This window comes from Harpia harpyja, chromosome Z (assembly GCF_026419915.1).
Source record: "Harpia harpyja isolate bHarHar1 chromosome Z, bHarHar1 primary haplotype, whole genome shotgun sequence".
Taxonomy (NCBI): domain Eukaryota; kingdom Metazoa; phylum Chordata; class Aves; order Accipitriformes; family Accipitridae; genus Harpia; species Harpia harpyja.
The window spans coordinates 41,442,892-41,464,457 of NC_068969.1; the positions used below are offsets into that span (position 1 = coordinate 41,442,892).

General features: G+C 40.4%; 1 protein-coding gene across 1 annotated transcript in view; it reads right to left on the reverse strand.

Annotated features, from left to right (window-relative positions):
* Positions 1 to 2,589: 2,589 nt before the first annotated feature.
* LINGO2 (leucine rich repeat and Ig domain containing 2) overlaps positions 2,590 to 21,566 on the reverse strand; it is a 557,882-nt gene continuing 538,905 nt past the window's right edge. The window contains exon 7 of the mRNA XM_052778680.1: positions 2,590 to 4,789. Coding sequence (XP_052634640.1) covers positions 2,933 to 4,789 — 1,857 coding nt within the window. The 3' untranslated portion in view covers positions 2,590 to 2,932. The remainder of the gene's footprint in view (positions 4,790 to 21,566) is intronic.

Consider the following 21,566-nt stretch of genomic DNA (forward strand, 5'->3'; position numbering starts at 1 on the left):
CAGGGAGCAAACACTGATTCTTAAAAACTGAATACTGACTGAACTCAAGGCGATACACAGAACGTTGACAGCTCTTCAAGGTGGTGCTCAGCAAGAGCAAGCGGTGATTTTCATCACCAGCACACATTTCACATAGGTAACTAAGCACATTACTGCTCAGAAATCCTTGCAGTGCACTAACAATGCAATCACTTTTTAGAGTCATTCTAAGGGAATAGGGGAATTCAGCAATTCATAATTAATCCTAAAAGCACATTTTTCTAGTTTTTTTTTTTAGTTTTTTTTTTTTTTAGTGTGTCATTTGATATGAAGCAATCATCTGCAACTGTCTAGAATTTAGGACAATTTTTGCTTCTAACATTGATTTTAACATTTAACATGAAATGACTGCAGGGGCGATAGATTACTAGTTGAAAAAATGACAATTACAAGGGAAAGGCACATGCAAATGTCTTCAATGGGCAGTTCAGAAACACTTTGTTTTATCCCCATTTGTTTCTTTAACTGCCCACATTAAGGTACAGTAGAGTTTTGGACTTCAGTGCGGTGGTTATTTTATCAGCAAAAATAATTTCCCTGGTGTTAGAATTTAGTCAGGGTTTATTCCATTTTATTAGTGTTGTACAAACCGTCATAGAACAAAGAGGATTAGTCTCAAGCATCTCCATAAATCTCCAACTATCTAGTTCAGAGCATAAAAAAAAAGGAAGCAAGAAAAACCAAGTCTAAACTTAAAACGAACTAAAGTGAAGAAAATTCTAACAACCCTTGCATCCTCCTCAGTTTGGAGACCTAAAATGGAGCAACGATGCAACCAAAGATCAACCACTAAGAAAAGAGATTCTCAAAACTGCCTAGCCTTGGGTCCTACAGCTATGTTAGGGGTACACCTGGGGAACACAGCTGGATTTTACAACTTTTGGCACATTTCCCTTGATAGGAATGGGAGATTTTTATCCTACTTAGAAAATCTCTGTTAAAGAATGTGGATACTAATTTTAGAAGCACCTGCATCCCATTATAGGTCAGCCTGACTTTGGTTTCAAAGTGCTGAAATCTAATTTTAAGATTGGACACAAGCTGTTAAACCACATTATTCTGAATGTTCTGTCTTATAATATTTTCATATTCATTTTGGCTAAACACGTATATAGTCACTGTTATCCTTACTCCAGGTTATGCCAATTATTCATAAATTGTATTTGTTTTCAACCACTTAGCAAAAATCCTATGGCTCATAATTGCTGGAAAATTGAGAGGTGGCTGAACAACTCTGTATCTTCCCATTGCTGAGAATTTCAAAATAAGAGCAGTGGTATCAATGATAAATAACAAAGTTTCAGTTCTGAGCCTTCTGAGGATTTATTTAGAGGCATAAAACAGAAAAAGGGTACTTGTACTGAACTAACGTTCCACTTCTGTCTTCTCTCCATTAAAAAAGCTTCCTAAAACCTGGAAAAACTTGGCCCTCTTGCTCTAAGATACTGCCCCTGAAAGAAACATAACCACATAGCTATTAAAATGGCATCAAGAATAACTAAGTAATCTGTTCTTGGAAATTAGCTTTTTGCGTTATCTACAAATATACAAGATGAGAATGACAGTGGCTAGAGGTTCATTATATCTGGCAGTATGTTAGCCTTTCTGAGGCTACCATGTTTTAAACATTATTTTAGTATTATAATCCCCATATTATGCATGGACAACCGTAGTTTACCTGGCATTGGAGAAGAGTTCATTCCTAGTAGCAGAGCATTTGTATGTTTTAATTCACTTGTATAAATAGTAAGATGAACATATTTCCCAAGCAGTATGCAGAAAGTATTCCATTCTTTCTTTTTGCCCAGTACACATTAATATTTTAACAGTAGCTTTGAAATTAAAATCAGGGCTAACAAAAGCAGCTCGCTCTCTTCAAGGTAGAACTTAGCTCCTCTATGCCAGCAATATCTAGTGGGTTGCCTTCCCTGGTGAGATCCAGGGCTATGTTACAGTAAACTGGTCCAGTGTGATATCACAGATATAAAAAATATTCCATTCTGTATCAAAACTAGGCACAAGCCTTATATTTATATGAAGAGAAGATCAACAGAGCTGAGCATTTTTGCTCTCAACTATTAATCTCTGGCCTTCTACATGAGGAGAAAAATATGTTATTTCTAATTGGTAACTACAAGAGTCTAATTTGGGTTAGATGGTAGTTAAAAGGAGGGTGACATCACACTTGGGTCAGTATTGGTGGATATCTAAAAGCACAACCTCTCATTTGTATTGCTTTAAAATGTACACAGTATAGATGCAGATTAAAAAAAAAAAACCTACCAATTTTTTGTGGTGTTGAACCAACTAGAAGGGATGATGCAAGGTTTTACCAAATGAGATCTATAGATACAAATTTCACTGTAGAGTATGTTTTAGACAAATGTGCCTTTTTCTTTTAACTATGTAAATCCTACACTGTAGGCTTCTTTTTCTTTTTCTTTTTCTCTTTTTCTTTTTCTTTTTCTTTTTCTTTTTCTTTTTCTTTTTCTTTTTCTTTTTCTTTTTCTTTTTCTTTTTCTTTTTCTTTTTCTTTTTCTCTTTCTCTTTCTCTTTCTCTTTCTCTTTCTCTTTCTTTTTCTTTTTATAGTGGTAGAAAATGTTGAACAATTGTCCATGAGCATGAGCCAGCGGTTCATTGCTGATATCCCCAGAATGCCAATATTTGCAATGCAAACAGTTAGTACAATTTACCAGTTCTATGAAAGGCCCTGACATATCTGCCTCAAGATCTGGAGGCTCTGCTGTATAACCACAAATAGTCTTTCCATTTTCATGTAACCTTTTGATACAGTGACAGCTGCATTAAGCTGCTTCTGCCTAGCAATTCCACATGCCAGGCTGGTTTAATTGGTTTTAATGCCACAGAAAAAGCACTGCTAGCAGAATATCATCAAATCATTTTCATATTGAACCTTCGTGGTCCAGCAACCTCCCCTTCAACCACAGCACCATTGTTTTTGCGAGGGACATATTCAAGGTCAATGCTGGTTTTGTGTTTGCCTTTCCCTCGGCTCCACACAAAAAGAAGGAGGAAACAAAATAAAACCACTCCAAGGAATGTGAAACAGCCCATAGCTGTGGACACCAATATTGTCTTAAGGTCCAGAGAGAAGGTGTTCACATTAGTTCCATTGGAACTTGTGTCGTTGGAGTCTGTCATATACATAGGGGTCCTGTTGGCGTAAAGGAAACGGTCTGAAGTAAACCCCTTTACTGTAAGAGAGGCTGAATAAGTGTCATTCCCAGCTGCGTTACTTGCAATACAAACATAGATCCCAGTGTCCTGGTCTTGAGCAAATCGGATCTCCAGGGTGCCATCGCCCAACACAGTGGCTCTTCCATTTGATTTAGTTGTGATCAGCCTCCGACGTGGGGTAACCCAGGATATGGTAGGCTGCGGATCCCCGTCAGCATTGCACATCAACTGCACTGTCTGCCCTTCCTCCACTACCAGGTATTGCAACTTCTTGTCTTGTATCTTGGGCTTCTTACAGGTGAAGTAAAAGGAAAGAGCTGTACTATGAAAGTCTTTGAATGACCTCTCTTTGACACTGTCTGGGCCAGCACACATTGGTGGCTGGCCTCCAAACTGCAAAGTAGGTTGCCTCTGTAAAATCCAAAGGAGACGGCAGTCACAGGCCAGAGGATTGTTGTTAATGCAGAGGACCTCAAGGCTTTTGGGGGAATGGAATACATTCTCTTCTAGGGTTTCTAGCAGGTTTTGAGACACATTAAGCACACGTAAGAATCGGAGCCCTTGGAAAGCATGTGATTCAATGGTATGTAGCTGGGCCCCCACCATGTGGAGTTCCTGCAGGCGCACTAAATCTGAAAGCATGCCTGCTTCAATGGTGCTGATAGGGTTGTAGGAGAGGTTTAGATGTGTCAGGTAAACCAGATGTTTAAAAGCAGAGTAAGGTACTGCAGACAGGTTGGTGTTGGTGATGGACAGAGAAGTCAGGTTGAGACCATATAGGCTGTTGGCAGGTAGCATGTCCAGGAGGGGCCAGGCCTCTATCTCTAGGTCTTTCAGGCGAAACAGTCTTTTAAAGGCATAAGCAGGCAAAGCATTAATATTGAGCTGTTTCAGATGCAGACTGATGAGGTTGTGGAGGTGAGAAAGAGCTTCTGTTGGTACAGCTGTGAGGTTGCATCTCTCCAGGGTGAGCTGCTCCAGGCTAAGCAGTCCGCTAAAGGCCCTGTGTGATATATAAACCAAATCATTGTCCCCAACCTCCAGGGATTTTAGGTTATGCAGATCTTGGAACATATAGTCCAGCAAAATGACAATCTTGTTTTCACTTATATCGAGCTTTGTTAAGTTTGACAACCCAGTGAACACACCAAGGGGGACCAGCTTCAGGCGGTTTCCTTTCAGTCTCAGGGAGCGCAAGTTGAAGAGATTGTTGAAGGCTCCAGGCTCCACATTGGCAACTATATTGTCACTGAGGTCGATCTCCTCCAGCAAAGGATATGACGTGAATTCCTCAGGGTTGACGCTTTTCAGTCGGTTTTTGCTGAGGTCCAAGATTTTGGTCTCAATGGGAATGCCCTCTGGGATGGACATCAGACGCCTTCGGTGACAGCTGACGGACTTGTTCTGTGCCGAGCATTCACAGCGGGCTGGGCAGCCTATGGTGGGGCCCATGAAGACTAGCAGCACAGCCAGACCCAGTAATGGCTGCCAGCATGATAGAGCTGTGTGACACATGACTCCACTGATCTGGTCTAACCCTCCGTCACGGGCCTGTGGGGATGAGGATAGGAAAGGGGAGAAGTTAGGTCTGCAGCAAAAGGAGATTTCTACCAAATTTACAGTACCATTTCAAAGCAGGCACATGTTTTCATTTGAAACAAAACAATAAAACCTACTGTGAATGGCAAGAGCAACAAAAAAAAGCAGATTTTACTTCACTGTCATTGGGCTTTTCAAAGGGTCTGTTATCCAGCATTTCCCCTCCAGATGTCAGAGGAGACAAAACAGCTTTTTCTACTGCAAACAGTAAAGGAGGTTAGGTTTTTTTCTCTCCTCACTCTCAGCGGGTCTCCACAAGATGATGCTATAACTAACGCAGAGATAAACACCATACACTCTGCAAATAGGGCTAATCATGTCTGTGATATATTTACAGCATTGGGCCTCTGTGAGGTGATATGAAACTAGGCTTTTTTGCCTGTCCTATTCATGTCAGTATTTTAAGGCAAATGTTAATGAGGTATTATCTTCAAGAAAAGGAGTGCCTTGAAAATGAAAAGATTCCTTTTAACATTTATTGCATACATTACAGCTATAAATAGAGCTTGTTCGGACACACACAACGGCTCAGATGAGGAAGGAAGAACTGGTGCATCTCTGATTAGAATTTGTATTAAGGACAAATTGATTCTTTGCTTTTACTGCACAGAGAGATTTTATGTTAGTTTTAGAACCAAAGACCTGAGAAGGGTTTACAAAATACATCTTTGTACTTTCAAGACACGTAAACAAGCTCTGAGGGAGGGAAAAACAAGATAAGATGAGCTGGCTGCATTTAAGCAGCACAATGTCCAAGGAAGCCCAACAGATTTCATGGAAATCACAGTAAGAGATTTATTCATTCCTGCCTTCAGGTTAAAACCGAGGATAGTAGAAGACAAGATAACCTCTATTAAATTAACCATCCTTTTCCAAAGGCTGTACTTTATAGATTTACTCACCAAAGGCAAGAGACTTTTTCAACTGTAGCTACTAAATTAAGACACTCAATAACTCATTTCAAAAGGAAAAAAAAAAAAAAGAATAATATAGGTGATCATCAAAAGGAGGTGTGTCTGAGACACTTGCAGAGTAAGTCACACTGCAAGCAAGGACTCTGGAAGTGCCTTAACTCCTGCGGTACAGCCAACTTGATAAGGCCAAGTGGTAGTACTGGGAGTCGCATTTCATAACATTAATAAACCTTATAAGGTGCTTCAGGCCTTGTGAGGCCTTTTCTGGATTGGTTAATTTGGGCTTCATTTTAGTCATACTTGTAAAATTATTTACATAAATCCTGCCTGTAACTTCCTCTCAGGTCTGGAGAGATGACTATTGCCCAGATGGTCCTACCCATAATGACAAAATTACCCAATGGCCAGGCACTCACTACCTGACCTGCATCTTTGAGCTTTGAGAATCATCTGGCTAGTGCTTAAGAAATTTTCAACTTAAATTTGAGTCAAGTTTTGTTCGTCTGTGCGCAGTCATGTGCAATGTATCATAAAAGAAATCCTCCCATACACAAAGAAGGATTCATAGATTTAAACAAATATGGTATAACTAAATTTATGATGCAATCAGAGAGTTATTTTAGCAAATTAGCTGTTTGAAGCACATAAAAATAATATGAGCTTCAGAATGATGAAGAAGAAACTCCCACCAGTAACTCTGCTGCAACACCACTCTACTCCCCTGGCAAACAACTTGGGATGTGATAACTCACCAAATCATCCTGCCTGATAGAGGAGGATTGCCCTCTCAGACTGTGGATGATCAGAAGGGTGGGGATTCAACATGCGAGAAAAAGAGCAGATACTTGGATCTACTGATCTTACTGTATCATTAACAATTCTCAACAGAAACTGGGTGGTTTGGATTGTAAACATTAACATTATTTTACCTGGATGAAATAACAAACAGCTGTTGTGTTTTGAATGTTAAAAACTTAATTGGTTGAACAATAAATTCTCTTGGAGCTCTATATAAATTGTGTTCTTTGACTGACCATAAATGAATGGTGCACATATTACTCCTCTCATAACTCTGTGGAAGAATCTCACTCTTGACTGGTGTGGCTTCTTCTTTCCGCTCTGACACTTCTATGCAGAGACTAATAATATGAGGCAAATTGCATGCTGGTTTTGCGATGTAGTCAGGGGACCTGGATGAAGACTATTCTTTCTTATACTACCTATAAAAGCACATTTCAACTTTGTCCTAGAGGATAACCTGCTGAGATTCATTTAGTTTCCCCCTTAAGTTGTAGTTTTGCAAGTAACTATTGCTAGTTATGTCCAGCTGTGACAAAGGTTTTCACAGATAAACTTCACTTCATTAAGCACTATGTTAACACTGAAAATCTATAGGGGTCTGTGAATTAGGTGTTTGCAATGAATTCAGATCAAAGGGGCTTTCAGGTGCTCTGATCATTACTTTCAGAGCTCAGTCTCTGAGGTTAGTGCTTTCATACTGATGCTTCTAGCATGCAGGGAATTCATTTCCTACCTTATTCTCCTAATGTATGAAGCACAAAGTAAACAGGTTCAGTGGAAGACAAGCACCCCTGGAATGTTCATTTTAGATAGCAAAAGTATTAAATGCTTTTTGCAGCTATCCAAGCCAGCTGGTAACTAAAATTTCTGGGGAGTATAAAGGAGAAGATGGACAGTATAAAAGATGATAAAAGTATTTTTTGACTGTGGCTGGAATAAAGAAAAGTAGTGTTAATAAAACACTTCAAACATTAACAGTTGCCTTCTGCAAGAGCATGTGCACACAAATGAAGATGGATATGCATTTATCTATAAGGGTGCATGCATGTGTGTGCATGCACTTGCAGGCAAGCAAGATTCAGAACTGAGATTTAAGCTGGAGTAAATTACGCATCAATGAGGAAAAATAACAAATTATATTAAATCACAAGTCAGAAAAACAAATATTACTTGGATCAATGAGAACAGGTTAGAAGAAAACATTAATTAAATGTATTTTTTCAATTTACACTGACCCAGATGATAGTACCATGCTTCCTGCTAACAACATCTGTGACTACACCCTTAGCTTTGAACTGCTTTGTGCAAAAAGGACTTTGTCTTCATTATGCAAAAAATGTAACCTGTGAGATGTTAATTAATTGGCAACCTCACTGGCACTGTGCTGAACTATCAGTGTCACTGTTCAACGTGCATCTTTCATTCCTGCTTAAACAACCAGCACTACATACTTTATCCCTTGCCAGTATAGGAATTCCCTCTAAACACCTGCAGTATTACCTCATTATCCTTCTTTGCATGTCTCTGTACAACTTTTCTTCACTGTGATACATAAAAGAAAGTAAAGTGCATGCACAGAAGTATACATATATACATACATGTAAGCTAAAAGTATCATCTTTTTGCTATGTGATTGTATTATGTGTTGCACTGAAGAATAATTCTCTAAAATTATAGCTTGTTAGCGCAACAATTCTAATAAAATAATAATTATGAACCACCAGTTTTTATATGCTTGACTGCGAATGAGAACATGTAAAATTGTTTTCGCGACATTTCTGGGGTATTTGTCACAGTTTGATACACTCTGGAAATGAAATATATCAAGGAATTCCTTATTAAAAAAACAAAAATTAACTGACTACCTCCTTTTTGTCTTTCTCTGGCTCTGTTTCTTATGTCCAAAGTCAAGAGTCAAGTTACTGTTGGCTGGTACTCTTTTTCAGTACAGGACCTGTCAAAGTTCAGCTATGCAATTAAGAAAGATCATTAAAGTTATTAGTTAATACTTCTGTGTGATCTCACCCAAACCAGCCATCTCTACTGCTTTGAAATGCAAATCATTTTGCACACAAAGTCCTGTAGCTTTGAATCTACCCATAAATGCTTAACAAGAATGCGTATGTACCCTGTAGCTTTTAAATTGAAGAAATATAATAATAAATAAAAAGCAACCCGATGCTCCCTCAGACTGCTCTGCAATTCTGAATATCATAGACAGGAATGTGTCAAGCCATGCAAATGTGCTATGTACCGTATCATTTCTCCCTCTCCCTCGGACAAATTTTGAAGCCTTTATAGCTAAAAACTAGAGTGCATTTGACCAGGCTCCTTCCCTTGTCCAATCTGATGCTCCAGTACTATGTGGGACCAGACTTTAGCCAGAAAAAGTGAGAGTCAGAAGATCTGTTTCTGTCAGTAGCTGCATGTTGGATGCTCCGACTTGGTAGTTGTGATCTCACCTTTTCCTCCCCTTCTCCAAGGCTTTCAGACAATTAAAAAATCCAGTGGATCATATCAGACATGACAATTTTGCCTGATGTTGAGGTCACTTAATATGTTCTCTTCTAAGATTTCCTTTTCAAAAAGATAACTGTATTAAATAAACATTCTAGGATGAAAAGTTGCATGACAGGTACCTGACTCATACTGATAATTCACCTAAATACTACCAGCTATTCCTGAGAAACAGGTGAAGTCTCTATTTTAAAGGTGTATGGTGGGTTGACCCTGGCTCAACACCAGGTGCCCACCAAAGCTGCTCTATCACTCTACCTCCTCAGCAGGAAAGGGGAGAGAAAATATAATGAAAGACTCATGGGCTGAGATAAGGACAGGGAGACATCACTCAGCAATTACCATCATGGGCAAATTAGACTTGGGGAAACTAATTTAATTTATTGCCAATCAAATCAGAGTAGGATGAGAAAATAAAAGCTAAATCTTAAAACACCTTCCCCCCACCCCTCCCTTCTTCCCAGGTACAACTCCACTCCCGATTTCTCTACCTGCTCTCCACCCTGAGCAGTGCAGGGGGATGGGGAATGGATGTTTGGGTCAGTTCATCACATGCTGTCTCTGCTACTCCTTCCTCCTCAGGGGCAGGACTCCTCACTCGTCCCCTGCTCCAGCGTGGGGTGCCTCCCATGGGAGACAGTCCTTCATGAACTGCTCCAGCATGGGTCCCTTCCGCAGCATGCAGTCCTTCAGGTGCAGACTGCTCCAGCGTGGGTCCCCCGTGGGGCCACAATTCCTGCCAGAAAACCTGCTCCAGCATGGGCTCCTCTCTCCACGGGTCCGCAGGTCCTGCCAGGAGCCTGCTCCAGTGTGGGTTTCCCACGGGGTCACAGCCTCCTTCGGGCACCCACCTGCTCTGGCGTGGGGTCCTCCCCAGGCTGCAGGTGGATATCTGCTCCACCGTGGACCTCCCTGGGCTGCAGGGGGACAGCCTGCCTCACCATGGTCTTCCCCACGGGCTGCAGGGGAATCTCTGCTCTGGCGCCTGGACCACCTCCTCCCCCTCCTTCTTCACTGACCTGGAGGTCTCATATATTCTTACTCCTCTCTCCGGCTGCCATTGTGCAGCAGTTTTTACCCTTTCTTAAATCTGTTATCCCAGAGCTGTGACCACCATCACTGATTGTCTCGGCTTTGGCCAGCGGCAGGTCAGTCTTGAAGCCCGCTCGTATTGGCTCTGTTGGACCTGGGGGAAGCTTCCGTCATCTTTTCCCAGAAGCCACCCCTGTAAATCCTCCTGCTACTGAAACCTTGCTACAGAAACCCAATACAGGGTGTTTTAAACTGTATCTGTCCTCACAGCATTCAAGAAATAAGGCGTCAAGATGGATTTTTAATAAGCTTGTGCTCAGGGAAAGTAAATTGTTCTTCCTGTATAAAATTGTTTCTTTGTCTTCTAGCTTGCTGAATTTTAGCATTTGTTTAGCATTTGGAGTGAGGAACAGATACTGAGGAGTATGAAGGGTCCTGTCTTTTCCTTTCCAGGCATCGTCTGTCACACTTCAGCAAGCAGTAAGCCAAAACCTTTGCTCAAACCTTTGCAACAAAACACCTTTGCCCATGTGCTCAGTAGACAGTTACTGGATATGAGCAGCTAAAACTATTGCAGATTTTACCTGTGTGGTGCAAACTTTTGCCCAGCTCAGTGTGGTTTGGGAAGGTTTTCACTCACGACCTTGTCTCTCAAATACCTATCACAATCATTTTGGAAGACCAGCTGATCTGGCTTTCCTGCGCTCTCCTGTGATGCTGGACCAGACCAGGTAAGGGCATCGAGGGTGAGGAGTCCTTCCTGCTGGAGTGCACCAAGGTGGAAATGGTGGGAAGTTTTGCCCAGGGGATGCATGTGAACAGTCTGGGAAGATGACAGAGACAGACTGAGATGGTTTTAGGGACAGTCAAAAAGAAACATGAAATTATTAGACATTTAGGAATGCTCTTGCAGTGAGACACAATGCCACAAGGAAGATGAATTAAATCCTGACTGTGGCATTTTCTGACTAGACTGTGCAACCTTGACATTCTCACCATATGGTCTTTCAATGTAAGAGCCAATGTGTAGCAAAGGCTTTGCCTCAACAGGTCTTGTGCCAGCAAATTATCTGAGCTTAGTGTATTGATCCCAAGCTCTATCACAGGTCAAGTCAAGCCTGCCTATACACTCTCCAAAGGAGGATTTTTCTTTAAATCAGAGCATCTCAGAAACAGTTCAAGTGAACTATGGTGTACTAACTTCCCTGCCTCTTTAATCAAACCTTTTTTGCTTATGCAGAGATTTTGTTCTCCCTCCCTTCAATGATCTCTTAAACATCTCAGCTTTTGAATAAACTGCAAAACATCAAGTAGCTGTCTATCTGCATTCCAATAATTAATAGGTTGGAAGAAACCTTGAATAGCAGCAGCAACAGCAGCAACAACAACCACCACCACCAGTCTGCCAATTCATCGAATTGGAAACCAAGTTTTGATTCAATTATTCAGCAATGCTGGGATCATTCTGTACTACTAAGTCATTAGGAAAAGCTTCATGGGCTAACACCAACTCAGAAACTATAGTCAAGTTGCATTTGTTTTCAGAAGAAACAGTATTTGTTTCCAACAGTACCCTGGTTATACTTCTAAGACTGAGACAGAGACCAGTATCCAATTATAACAGACATAATACAGAAATGGAAAAAAAAGCAAAAATAGCATTCAGAGGAACATTTTGAATGGCTTATCCACTAGTATTATTGTAAGACTGGTTAAAATCTTTGCCCAGGTGTTTTCAAACTAGACAAGTGGGTATAGTTTTTACCCCAAATGCTTAGATTATTGTTTGAATGAAAGTGAAAGAAGCAAGTGTACCAAACAACAGAAGGTAAGAAAATCACAATGGTAAATTCATATGATTATACAAATTACCTGTACAAGGCTTAGAAATCCAGATCGTCTGAAATTAAGCAAAGAAATGAAGCCACCAGTCCATCTTCTGTTTCTAACCCAATGTTTTTAAGATTGATTTACCTATTTCTTGCAGTTGTCACAGAGAAAGTGAATCTTGGGAAGAAAGTTGAAGGAAAAGATAATAAACCTTAATGATTATCTCACAGGAGACATTTCATGCATAAATAACAGGAAAAGAAAGAGGAGATATTTGCAAGAACTGTAGACAAAGTGACATTCCCACTGACATTGTTCGTAAGTTGAGGGGGAAGAAGTTTACAAAAAGCTTATATGAACAATTATGTGAAGAGGCTTGGAGTTGAAGTAAAATTCTGAATTTTTTGCATAAGTTAATGATACAAGTCAACCATTCAGGGAAATTAATACTACTATGATACCTGCACAATTAACTACCTCATAAAAATTGCAAATATTTGCATAGAAACAGTTTTTGACAAAGAATTCTTAGCTGAATAAATTAATGAACTACTGTGAAGAGCACATCCTTTCTGCCATCTATTTCTTCTGAATGCAGAAGCAAATTTTTGAAAGGTACAATTCTTCAAAATTGCTTCTGCCAAGTTGTTCACTTATCTCTAGTCAATAGTATCCCTATTTTACTGATGAAAATTGATGCCACTAAGAGGTAAATATTCAGTGGCAAAGACAAGAATAGCACAGTTACCACGGCTATAGATCTGTTGATGCACCTGAATGTGATAATGCAATAATGGAGAAAGACACAGATTCATGTCTCTGAAAGGAGTGTAGCTTCTTGGTAGTTGGCACTACATTTTATTGGGGCCGCTTAGTATTGGAAGAGCACCCAACTGTTGTAGCTAAACTCCATACCTAGACTTGATGTTAAGTATCTGTGCATGGTAGTTCACTGACTGATGTGTGACTTCAAAAATTATGCATATTATATTAAAAGAGTCCACATTTTTATCGAGGCGTTTTAACCCTACTGATACTAAGCAAAAATCCATCAAGCTCTCTTTCACTGAGGATTCTTGCAAGACTTTAATGTTTCAGATATTGAGAACGATTTATCACAGGGGAAGAAAGGCAAAGTTATTGTAATACAGGAGGTAAAACCATATGACAATAAGGAAAGAGCTAAAGTTGTTGCTCTTGGGGAATGCAGCAGTCATAAGTGTTAAAATCTCTTGCAAGTTAGGATTCATTATTTCAAAGAGGACCTTGTGTTTCACGGTGTATCTAGGCAGGTGAACCTTAGAAAGATCTGTTGCCATGAACAGCACACTGAACAAGAGGATGTGAAAGTGTTAAATACTGTACTTGCTTTTCATATTTGCACTGATTAATGCAGTCTGAATAAATTAACTCAAAACTAAATCAGTAGAAAGGCTAACTGCATTGTTAAAAAAGAAGGAAGGGAAGCTTTTCTCAACAGCAGTTCTACATTAAAAGATTATCTTCTTGCAAGAAACAGTTTTTCTTCTAAGACTGTCTGGGCATGACAGTAAAGATGACATCCCTATTGCCTGGACAGTATCTCCCATGTTGAAAAACAGGGATGGAATTCCTTCTGAAGTTTTAATTCTAACATCCAGCTGCCTCTCAGCTTCAATGAGTGAAGATCTTGGTGATGGAAAGGTACTGGGAAAAAAAAGGAAGCTGCTTTAAATCTGGGCCAGCAGCAGAATTTCAAGGGTTAGTACATTCAAACATAATTGAGCCCCACTTCAATAATCCATTTAGGAAGTCACAAGCAATCTACATTGGATCTAGGACATCATAAGAAAAGTTCTTGATGTAACCTATTATAAATGGATGTTTCATTGAAATACATGCATCTTAAAGTCCAGAGATCTCTATGGCTGCCAGAAAAAAAGATCTGTTATGGTAATGTGCTGACTTCCACCTTTTGTAAACAGAAACATTCAGTGGTAACTTTAACAATATATTTTGCAAGCTTCTGCCCACTAGCATAATTTCATTTTTGTTGTATTTAACACCAAAAGATCTTTTTTGTTACCTTATCCACACACACAATAGGAAAGCTAGGTGACAGTGACCTTATTGGCAGTTAGGAGAGGCAGACGGATTAATGTGCTGTCTGTATAATGAAGGCAGGTGAGAACTTTTTCCCTAGCAGCTCTATGTAAATACCGAACAGGACAAAAGGGAGACCAAAACTGCATGGTACTCCACAGGGTATGGGTCTAGTAGAGTTAGTTTTTAATGTCCACCACAATCCTGTGATTGCAGTCACCAAGTAGGGTTTCAAACAATTTCAGTGTACTGACTTGTGTCCCTGCAATTTCTTTATGGCAGAAGCACAGAACCTGGTGACAAATCATAGTATGTAGAGGCTTAAGCATGTGCACACAGAATGTGCTCAGGAAAGCTAAGAGTTCAATCAATTAGAGCTACAAGTTCTGTTGTGGCTTCAGAGCACAACTCAAAGCCTGTTTAGCTGAAAGGCTCTGAATACTTAAGACCCTGTATTTTTAAGAAACCTTTTTAGCTAATTACATCTGAAAAACCAAATGCATTTTACAAGGGTAACATTAATCCATCTTGGCTGGAGGTAGATACAGTTTAAAGTTTGTAGCTCCAACTATTTGAAAATAGCTAAAAACTGAATTAGATGGGAAATCTCAAGAAACTGAAACCAACATATTTTCTTCTGTGCTAAGACAAGAATCTCAAAACTATGTGCGTAAGGCACACGTGGTGGTGGGGAGACAAGATACTCCGAGAGAAGCTGTAATACACACGTAATTTCAGTAGAATTTATCTGGCTAATACAAGGAAAAATGAAACCCATCAACTGTGTGGTTTTCTTCCACCTTGATGAGCATGTTTGCAGCTGTTCTACTTGTATCTTGCACTGAAACCCTATCAGTCAAAACAAGGAGCATATTCTCTGGGGACTGTCTTCATACTGTCATATGCAAAGCCTTTGGAGCACAGCATGGAAGAAGCTGCTGAGCTATCTGATGCTGCTCTTTGTAAACTGCAGGAATAGTCAAGAGTCTGGAGACACACTACAGGAGCTACAGTATTATATTTGGTATATTAAAAAGCAAAAGAGAATAAACACATTTCTTAGTCCTTGTCAGAAGGCCCTCTGTTGATACAATGCTGTTGAATTCAGAGTGGCTATCTGTGAGAGACTGAAAGAGTTAATGTCTCAAACGTTGTGGTGGGGCAAGTTCTGCTTAAAGACAAACCCTGCACAGCAAGGAACCAAGTTGAAAAGCCCATCAGCTCAGACATCAGCAACAGGAGGGGGAGGGCGTGCTGGAGGGTGCACAGCTCCCTGTTCTGATACAAAGATCAAACAATGGCCACGTCTGCAGGGAAGGACTCCCCAAATGACCCCCAAGCCCAAAGGCTCACAAACTGCTCATTAGCCAGATGAGTTTGAGTGCCCGCCCAAAGGAGGGACAAGGATGATAAAAGGACACAAACTGAAGCCCCAGGTGCACAAGCCCACTGGAACAGGAGCCCTCAGCTGACTGGACCAACACTGGACCCAGGACCAGTGAAATCTTTCTTTCTTCCTTTTTCTCTCTCTGTCTTCTTCTCTCTTTCCTTTTCCTTTTCCTCAATCCCTACACTTCATCCCTTGAGACTTAAACTGTTGACCAAGTCTGAGACTAAGAGTGGATCCAGCCGCCCTGGGCCCTTCTCTGAGGAGGAGTGTAGAAAGCAAGGGGGTCTGCTCTGAACCTCGTGACTCAACGGGAGGGATCTCCTTATTCCCTGAATTGATGTATATGGTTACCATGGGTTATCTGGTTTACTGAGGTAGTTTCAAAACATAAACCATTGACCAAGTCTGAGACTAAGAGTGGATCCAGCTGCCCCTGGGCCCCTCTCTGAGGAGGAGTCTGGAAAGCAAGGAGGTCTGCTCTGAACCTCCTGACTCAACTGGAAGGATCTCCTTGTTCCCTGAATTGATGTATATGGTTACCACAGGTTACACAGTTTATGGAAGTAGTCTTATGCCAATTCCTGTTGCGAGAAACCCTGCCACCTACTACCATGCCTCCCCAGTTCAGTTTGCTTCTGTCATGAATAAAATCTTTAACTGATCATTTGGTGTTGTTTCACCTTAATTTAGCCCGAGGGAATTTCGAATTAAACACGACTCCCTGCTCTTTCCAGTCTGGGTCATGACACTATCTTAGCAGAAAATTGTGGCCAGCACTCGGGGGTGGCAAAAAGGAAAGAAGGGATATATTTCAGCTCTTTGGTCATGCTAATAGGTTATGCAGGAAGAAATTGCGTGATACCCAACTGTAGGCACTTAATGGCTCAGATAAAGAAGATACCCTAGGGACAGCTGTACAAAGCTACTGCACTTTGAATTAAAATAGAGTTGATCATAATGTATACACTTGAGAGAAAAAGAAAATAGTGAACTGCCTTGGGGATTTCTTGTTTGCTAAAGGCATTCTTACAATATATTTAGATTCAAAATCAGCCTGCAGAAGGGTCAAGGGAGGACATTCAGAAATAAGACCTGACATGTTTACAGGTGAAAAAGACACAATCATTAATCTCTGCTTTAGTCATACCCATACTTCATGAATATTACTGCAGATATCTACTAGCGTCAGCATGAGCTGAACTAAGCCACCATGTTGAGAGAAAGAGGAAGAGAAAGAGACTGAATGTTGAAGACACAAAGGAGTTGAAATTTTGTAGTCAGATTTTTTCAGCTGGGTCAGAGTCATAATCAAGCCCTTGATTTGAGCCTGGCCCATTGCAGAGTTCCTGGTGTCAGAGCAGTGCTGTAGGTAGCTCCCAAGTGAAGCAGGCAGAAAGATACTAACTTTTCTATGCTTTACAGCCAAACTACTCTTTTTACACTTGAAACCTGTTCTTCTGAGCATTTACTTGAATGAAGTTGTCACCCATTTGCTTGAAATCTGTACCCACATTTGCTAGGGTATCACTAGCAACTTTCCAAGAGCTTTCCAAACCCTGGCAATGGAGACTGTTGCCTCATGACTTTTGTGACTTGGTATTTATACAATTATTTGGAAGTAAGAGGGATTTCCTCAAAATCTGCAGTTCATTGAGTTAGTGTCAGACCTTTTTGTACAAGGTAGAGCCTCTGCTGCTTGAATTAGTATATATTTGGTAAATAATTCCTTTAATTATTAGCAAAAGACAAATAATACTTTCACAATATCCCAGGCATACTTATTTTCCTGGTTAATAAAAAAAAAGGGGGATTGAAAACCACAGCTTTCCACATTGGGTTTACTCATCTGGCCTACCATGCTAGCCCTAGTTACAAGGATAATTGTGTATAGTTTTAAAGATAGGCCAGAAACAATTTTTTTTCTTTCTTTCTTTTCCATGGCAAGGCAGTCTGTGTCTATGTACTCCTGCTGCTTCCTAGAGAAATTGATGCATCACACTCGCAGTGGGTGGTGCTCAGTCCTGCAGTTGCTCCTGATCTACATGTGATTTCCAGAGACTGATGCCTGGCAGGAGACGCTTGGGTCCTGACAATGAGCTGGTACAAAGCTACAAGCACTGTAACTGCTGCATTGTCCCGTTTCTTTTGCACCCGTTACAAGCTCGTCTACTGACTTACTGTCTCCTGGGAGACCCGCAACAGTTCTTTGTAGCACTGCTATACTTCCCTCTACAAGTTGAGTAGTAAACCTAAACTACATTCACTTCACATTTGCCGTAGCTTTCTTCCTGGGTTAGATCTACATACTTCAGGTCAAAGATGGAGATTTAGCTTACAGTATAGTTTCTATTTCATTCTATAGCTGTACAGTACAACTCTACAGAAATCAGAAGTATTTTTCTCTTGAAAATTATTTTAACTTTTGTTGAAAAACTGTTTTCCAATAATTTTTTTTTCCCTTATGACATTTTCTACAACAGTTGTGTTTCATTAAAAACATAATATTCTATCAAGAAACAGTTCAATGGATGATTTTCAACCAGGGCTATGTTCATGCATACTAGCACACACAAAAATGCACATATGCTTAGAAGTCTTTAAAGGAGAGCTGTTTATACCATCTGTAATAATACTCTCTGAGAATAACATACTTGTCCTTGTCATAAATAAAATTAATGCTAAAATGTCTTTCTGTTGCCAGAGCACTTTCAGATGGCCTAATTAAAAAAATAAAATAAAAAATGAATGCTTGAGTCTGCATAGATACATCTGTCCATAATGATGTCTCAGTTTTATTCCTAATTAAAAGCTCATTAATATCAAAGACAATTGTAAGAAACCCAGATGAGACCATATCATTTGGGATCTTAAGACTGAAGGCACCCATGCTATCAACTGAAATTCACTTATTCAAAAGCTACTGTAGGTGTTGTTTGAAATAAAGGTTTATACTACAGCAAGCATTGATACATCTTTTTATGAAGGCTGTATGTAACATTTCACTCTTTCAGTTAGTTTTTAGATCTGAAATGTCACTTAGGCCAAACAGTAGCTGGAAAAAAAGGAAAAAAGGAGGAGAACTGAAGGAGGGTGATTGGTTCACTCTCAAAAATGTTGCATATTTTCAGTATTACTGGACATGGGAGCAGGGAGGGGGAGGGGGATGCAGACAAAGAAGATGCATGATCAAGAAAGATATCATTAGAGATGTGCACAGGAGATCTTCCTGCATCTTCTCCAGTGGAAGGTATCTTGCACATCTGTGTCATTTCTGAGCAGATACTACCATAAATGCAAAATCTCTGTAATGACTGAGGAAAAATAAAAGAGGCATTCATTTTACTTGTATCCTGAGGGGAAGATTATGCCCTCTGAATCTGGAGGTGAAAGGATATCCACAAAGCAAGGGATGCTGGCAATTTCCCTCTGTTCTGAAATATGTGACATGACTTTCTCCAAACTCCTTGCCAGTAAGTTTTAATTCATTTGATTTGAAAAATTCACTGCAGTCTTAAGCTTTATTAGTCATCCCAATGACAAACATTGCTAGAATGATCATAGGAACAGTGTTTATGTGTATGTGTATGTATAAGGATGAAATCAGTTATTTGGCAATTGAAATTTTCTTCCAGGCAGTTCCCCAACTAGGGCTAATTATTATGATCATGCTTTCAGTCATAGAATCATAGAATCATAGAACATCTCAAGCTGGAAGGCACCCATAAGGATCATCAAGTCCAACTACTTGCTCCTTGCAGGACTACCTAAAAGTAAACCATATTACTAAGAGCAGATGTCCAGATGCTCCTTGAACTCTGACAGGCTTGATGTTGCGTCCACTTCCCCAGGAAGCCTGTTCCAGTGACTGACCACCCTCTCAGTGAAGAACCTTTTCCTAATGTCCAGTCTGAAGTTCCCCTGACGCAGCTTCATTCCATCTCCTCGTGTCCTATTGCTGGTCACCAGAGAGAGGAGATCAGCACCTCCCACTCCGCTGCCCCCCCTGAGGAAGTTGTAGACTGTGATGAGGTCACCCCTCGGCCTTCGCTTCTCCAAGCTGAACAAACCAAGTGACCTCAGCCACTCCTTCTAAGTACTGCCCTTGAGGCCTTTCACCATCTTGGTTGCCCTCCTTTGGACACGCTAGTAGTTTGATGTCCTTCTTATATTGCGGCACCCAAAACTGCACACAGGACTCAAGGTGGGGCTGCACCAGTGCAGTGTAGAGTGGGGCAATCGCTTTCCTTGACTGGCTAGCTATGCTGTGCTTGATGCACCCCAGGACATGCTTGGCCCTTTTGGCTGCCAGGACACACTGTTGACTCATATTCAACCTGCCATCAACCCAAACTCCCAGATCTCTTTCTGTGGGGCTGCTCTCCAGCCTCTCATCCTCAAGTTGTATGTATAACCAGAATTACCCCATCCCAGCTGGAGAATCCTGAATTTGCTCTTGTTAAATTTCATATGGTTGGTGATTGCCCAACTCTCTAGTCTATCCAGATCCTTCTGTAAGGCCTCTCTACCCTCAAGGGAGTCCACAGCTCCTCCTAATTTAGTATAATCGGCAAACTCACTTAATGTACATTTGACTCCTGTGTCCAGATCATTTATAAAAACATTAAAGAGCACTGGCCCTAAAACTGAGCCCTGGGGAACCCTACTGGTGACTGGCCACCAGCCTGATGTAGCCCCATTTACTATAACTCTTTAAGCCTGACCTGTCAGCCAATTGCTCACACGACATATTACGGACTTGTGCTGGTCATTTTGTCCAGAAGGATACTGTGAGACACAGTATCAAAAGCTTTGTTAAATTCCCCAAACCCCACATCTACTGGCTTCTTCATTCATGGGCACTAAGACCTCACTCAGTAAATCTAGTATGGATAAATAAAAATAAAAAACTTTTTTTTCCCCTGGAATTTTATTTAATTTACTTTGTTTTGAGAAATAATTAACTGGGAAATGAGCTACAGGCCAGAGCCACACATGTAGTAAGCAACTATTTCAACTGGGAGGTCTAGATAACAAAAATACATTTAGGTATCTAAAGGTGTCTCTGGGTAGCTCTAGATACGTTGTGAGCCTCGTCTTAGCTGATCAAAATTAATCTCAATGAGGTTGCAAAAGGTACTCAGATAAGATTTTATCCTTGAAACACACACACTAAGATGGAGATTTCCACTGCTCATAGAAACTGAATTCCATTGATCAGTAGTGTAGAGAAACTTTGCTGCACTTTGCCATAAATCTCACTGGAATTACCACTAGTTAACTTTCCATATGGTACGAAATTGCCAGATGTGCGATTATTCATGGCTCAGGAGCTGGTAAGTGGGATGACTAACAGAGAAAGACAGTAAAACCTGTAAAAACAACAGTTTTCACTCATACAAATACTGTGAAATGGTTATCTGTGCCAGTATTTTTTTGCTTATACTATACTAGTATTCATGACCTCTAGCTGTTCACATGTACTATGTAAGGAGAAGCCATAAGCCTCATAAGAATATTTTTACTGTGCCCAAACTCAGAGTCCTCAAAGAACTCTCTAGACTTATTATTGGTGTTCAGGACCTCACACAACAAGATCATTCAAGATATTATACTCAGTCTGTTTCTCACAGTTGCATCTCAGCCAAATTCAGCTTTCATGTTTAAGAATGCAGAAGAATGATACTTAAAAAGGAACAACTGGGCTGCACAGATTCTTCCAGTACATCCATTTTTTTGTTGGGTGGCCAGATTTTAATTCAACATCTTTTACACAATTCACAGCCCAGCAAATCCTCTGTAAAGCAATAATCCTTGTTCTTGTGTATGGCAGAAATACAAAACCAGTCCCCTTTCTTCCAAACGATAATTTTTTCAAAGCTTTCTATGCTTTTGCTTTTGATTTCCTGATTCCACATCCAACTGTGTCAAAAGCATTCCAATAATGTGGGTTGGCAATTTCACTAGCTTCTTAAAAGGAGGCATGGGAGGAAAAAAATGTAGCAATGACCACTCCTCTGCTTGTTACCCAGGCAGCTGGTATGGGAATAAGAGTTGGAAATAAATACCTGGTGGACTCTCAAGACAGGCGCTCTCTCTCTCTCTCTGATTACTTTGCTCTGGGAAAGGAAAAGACCAAGTGCCGTGCAATATTCAGAGGATTCAC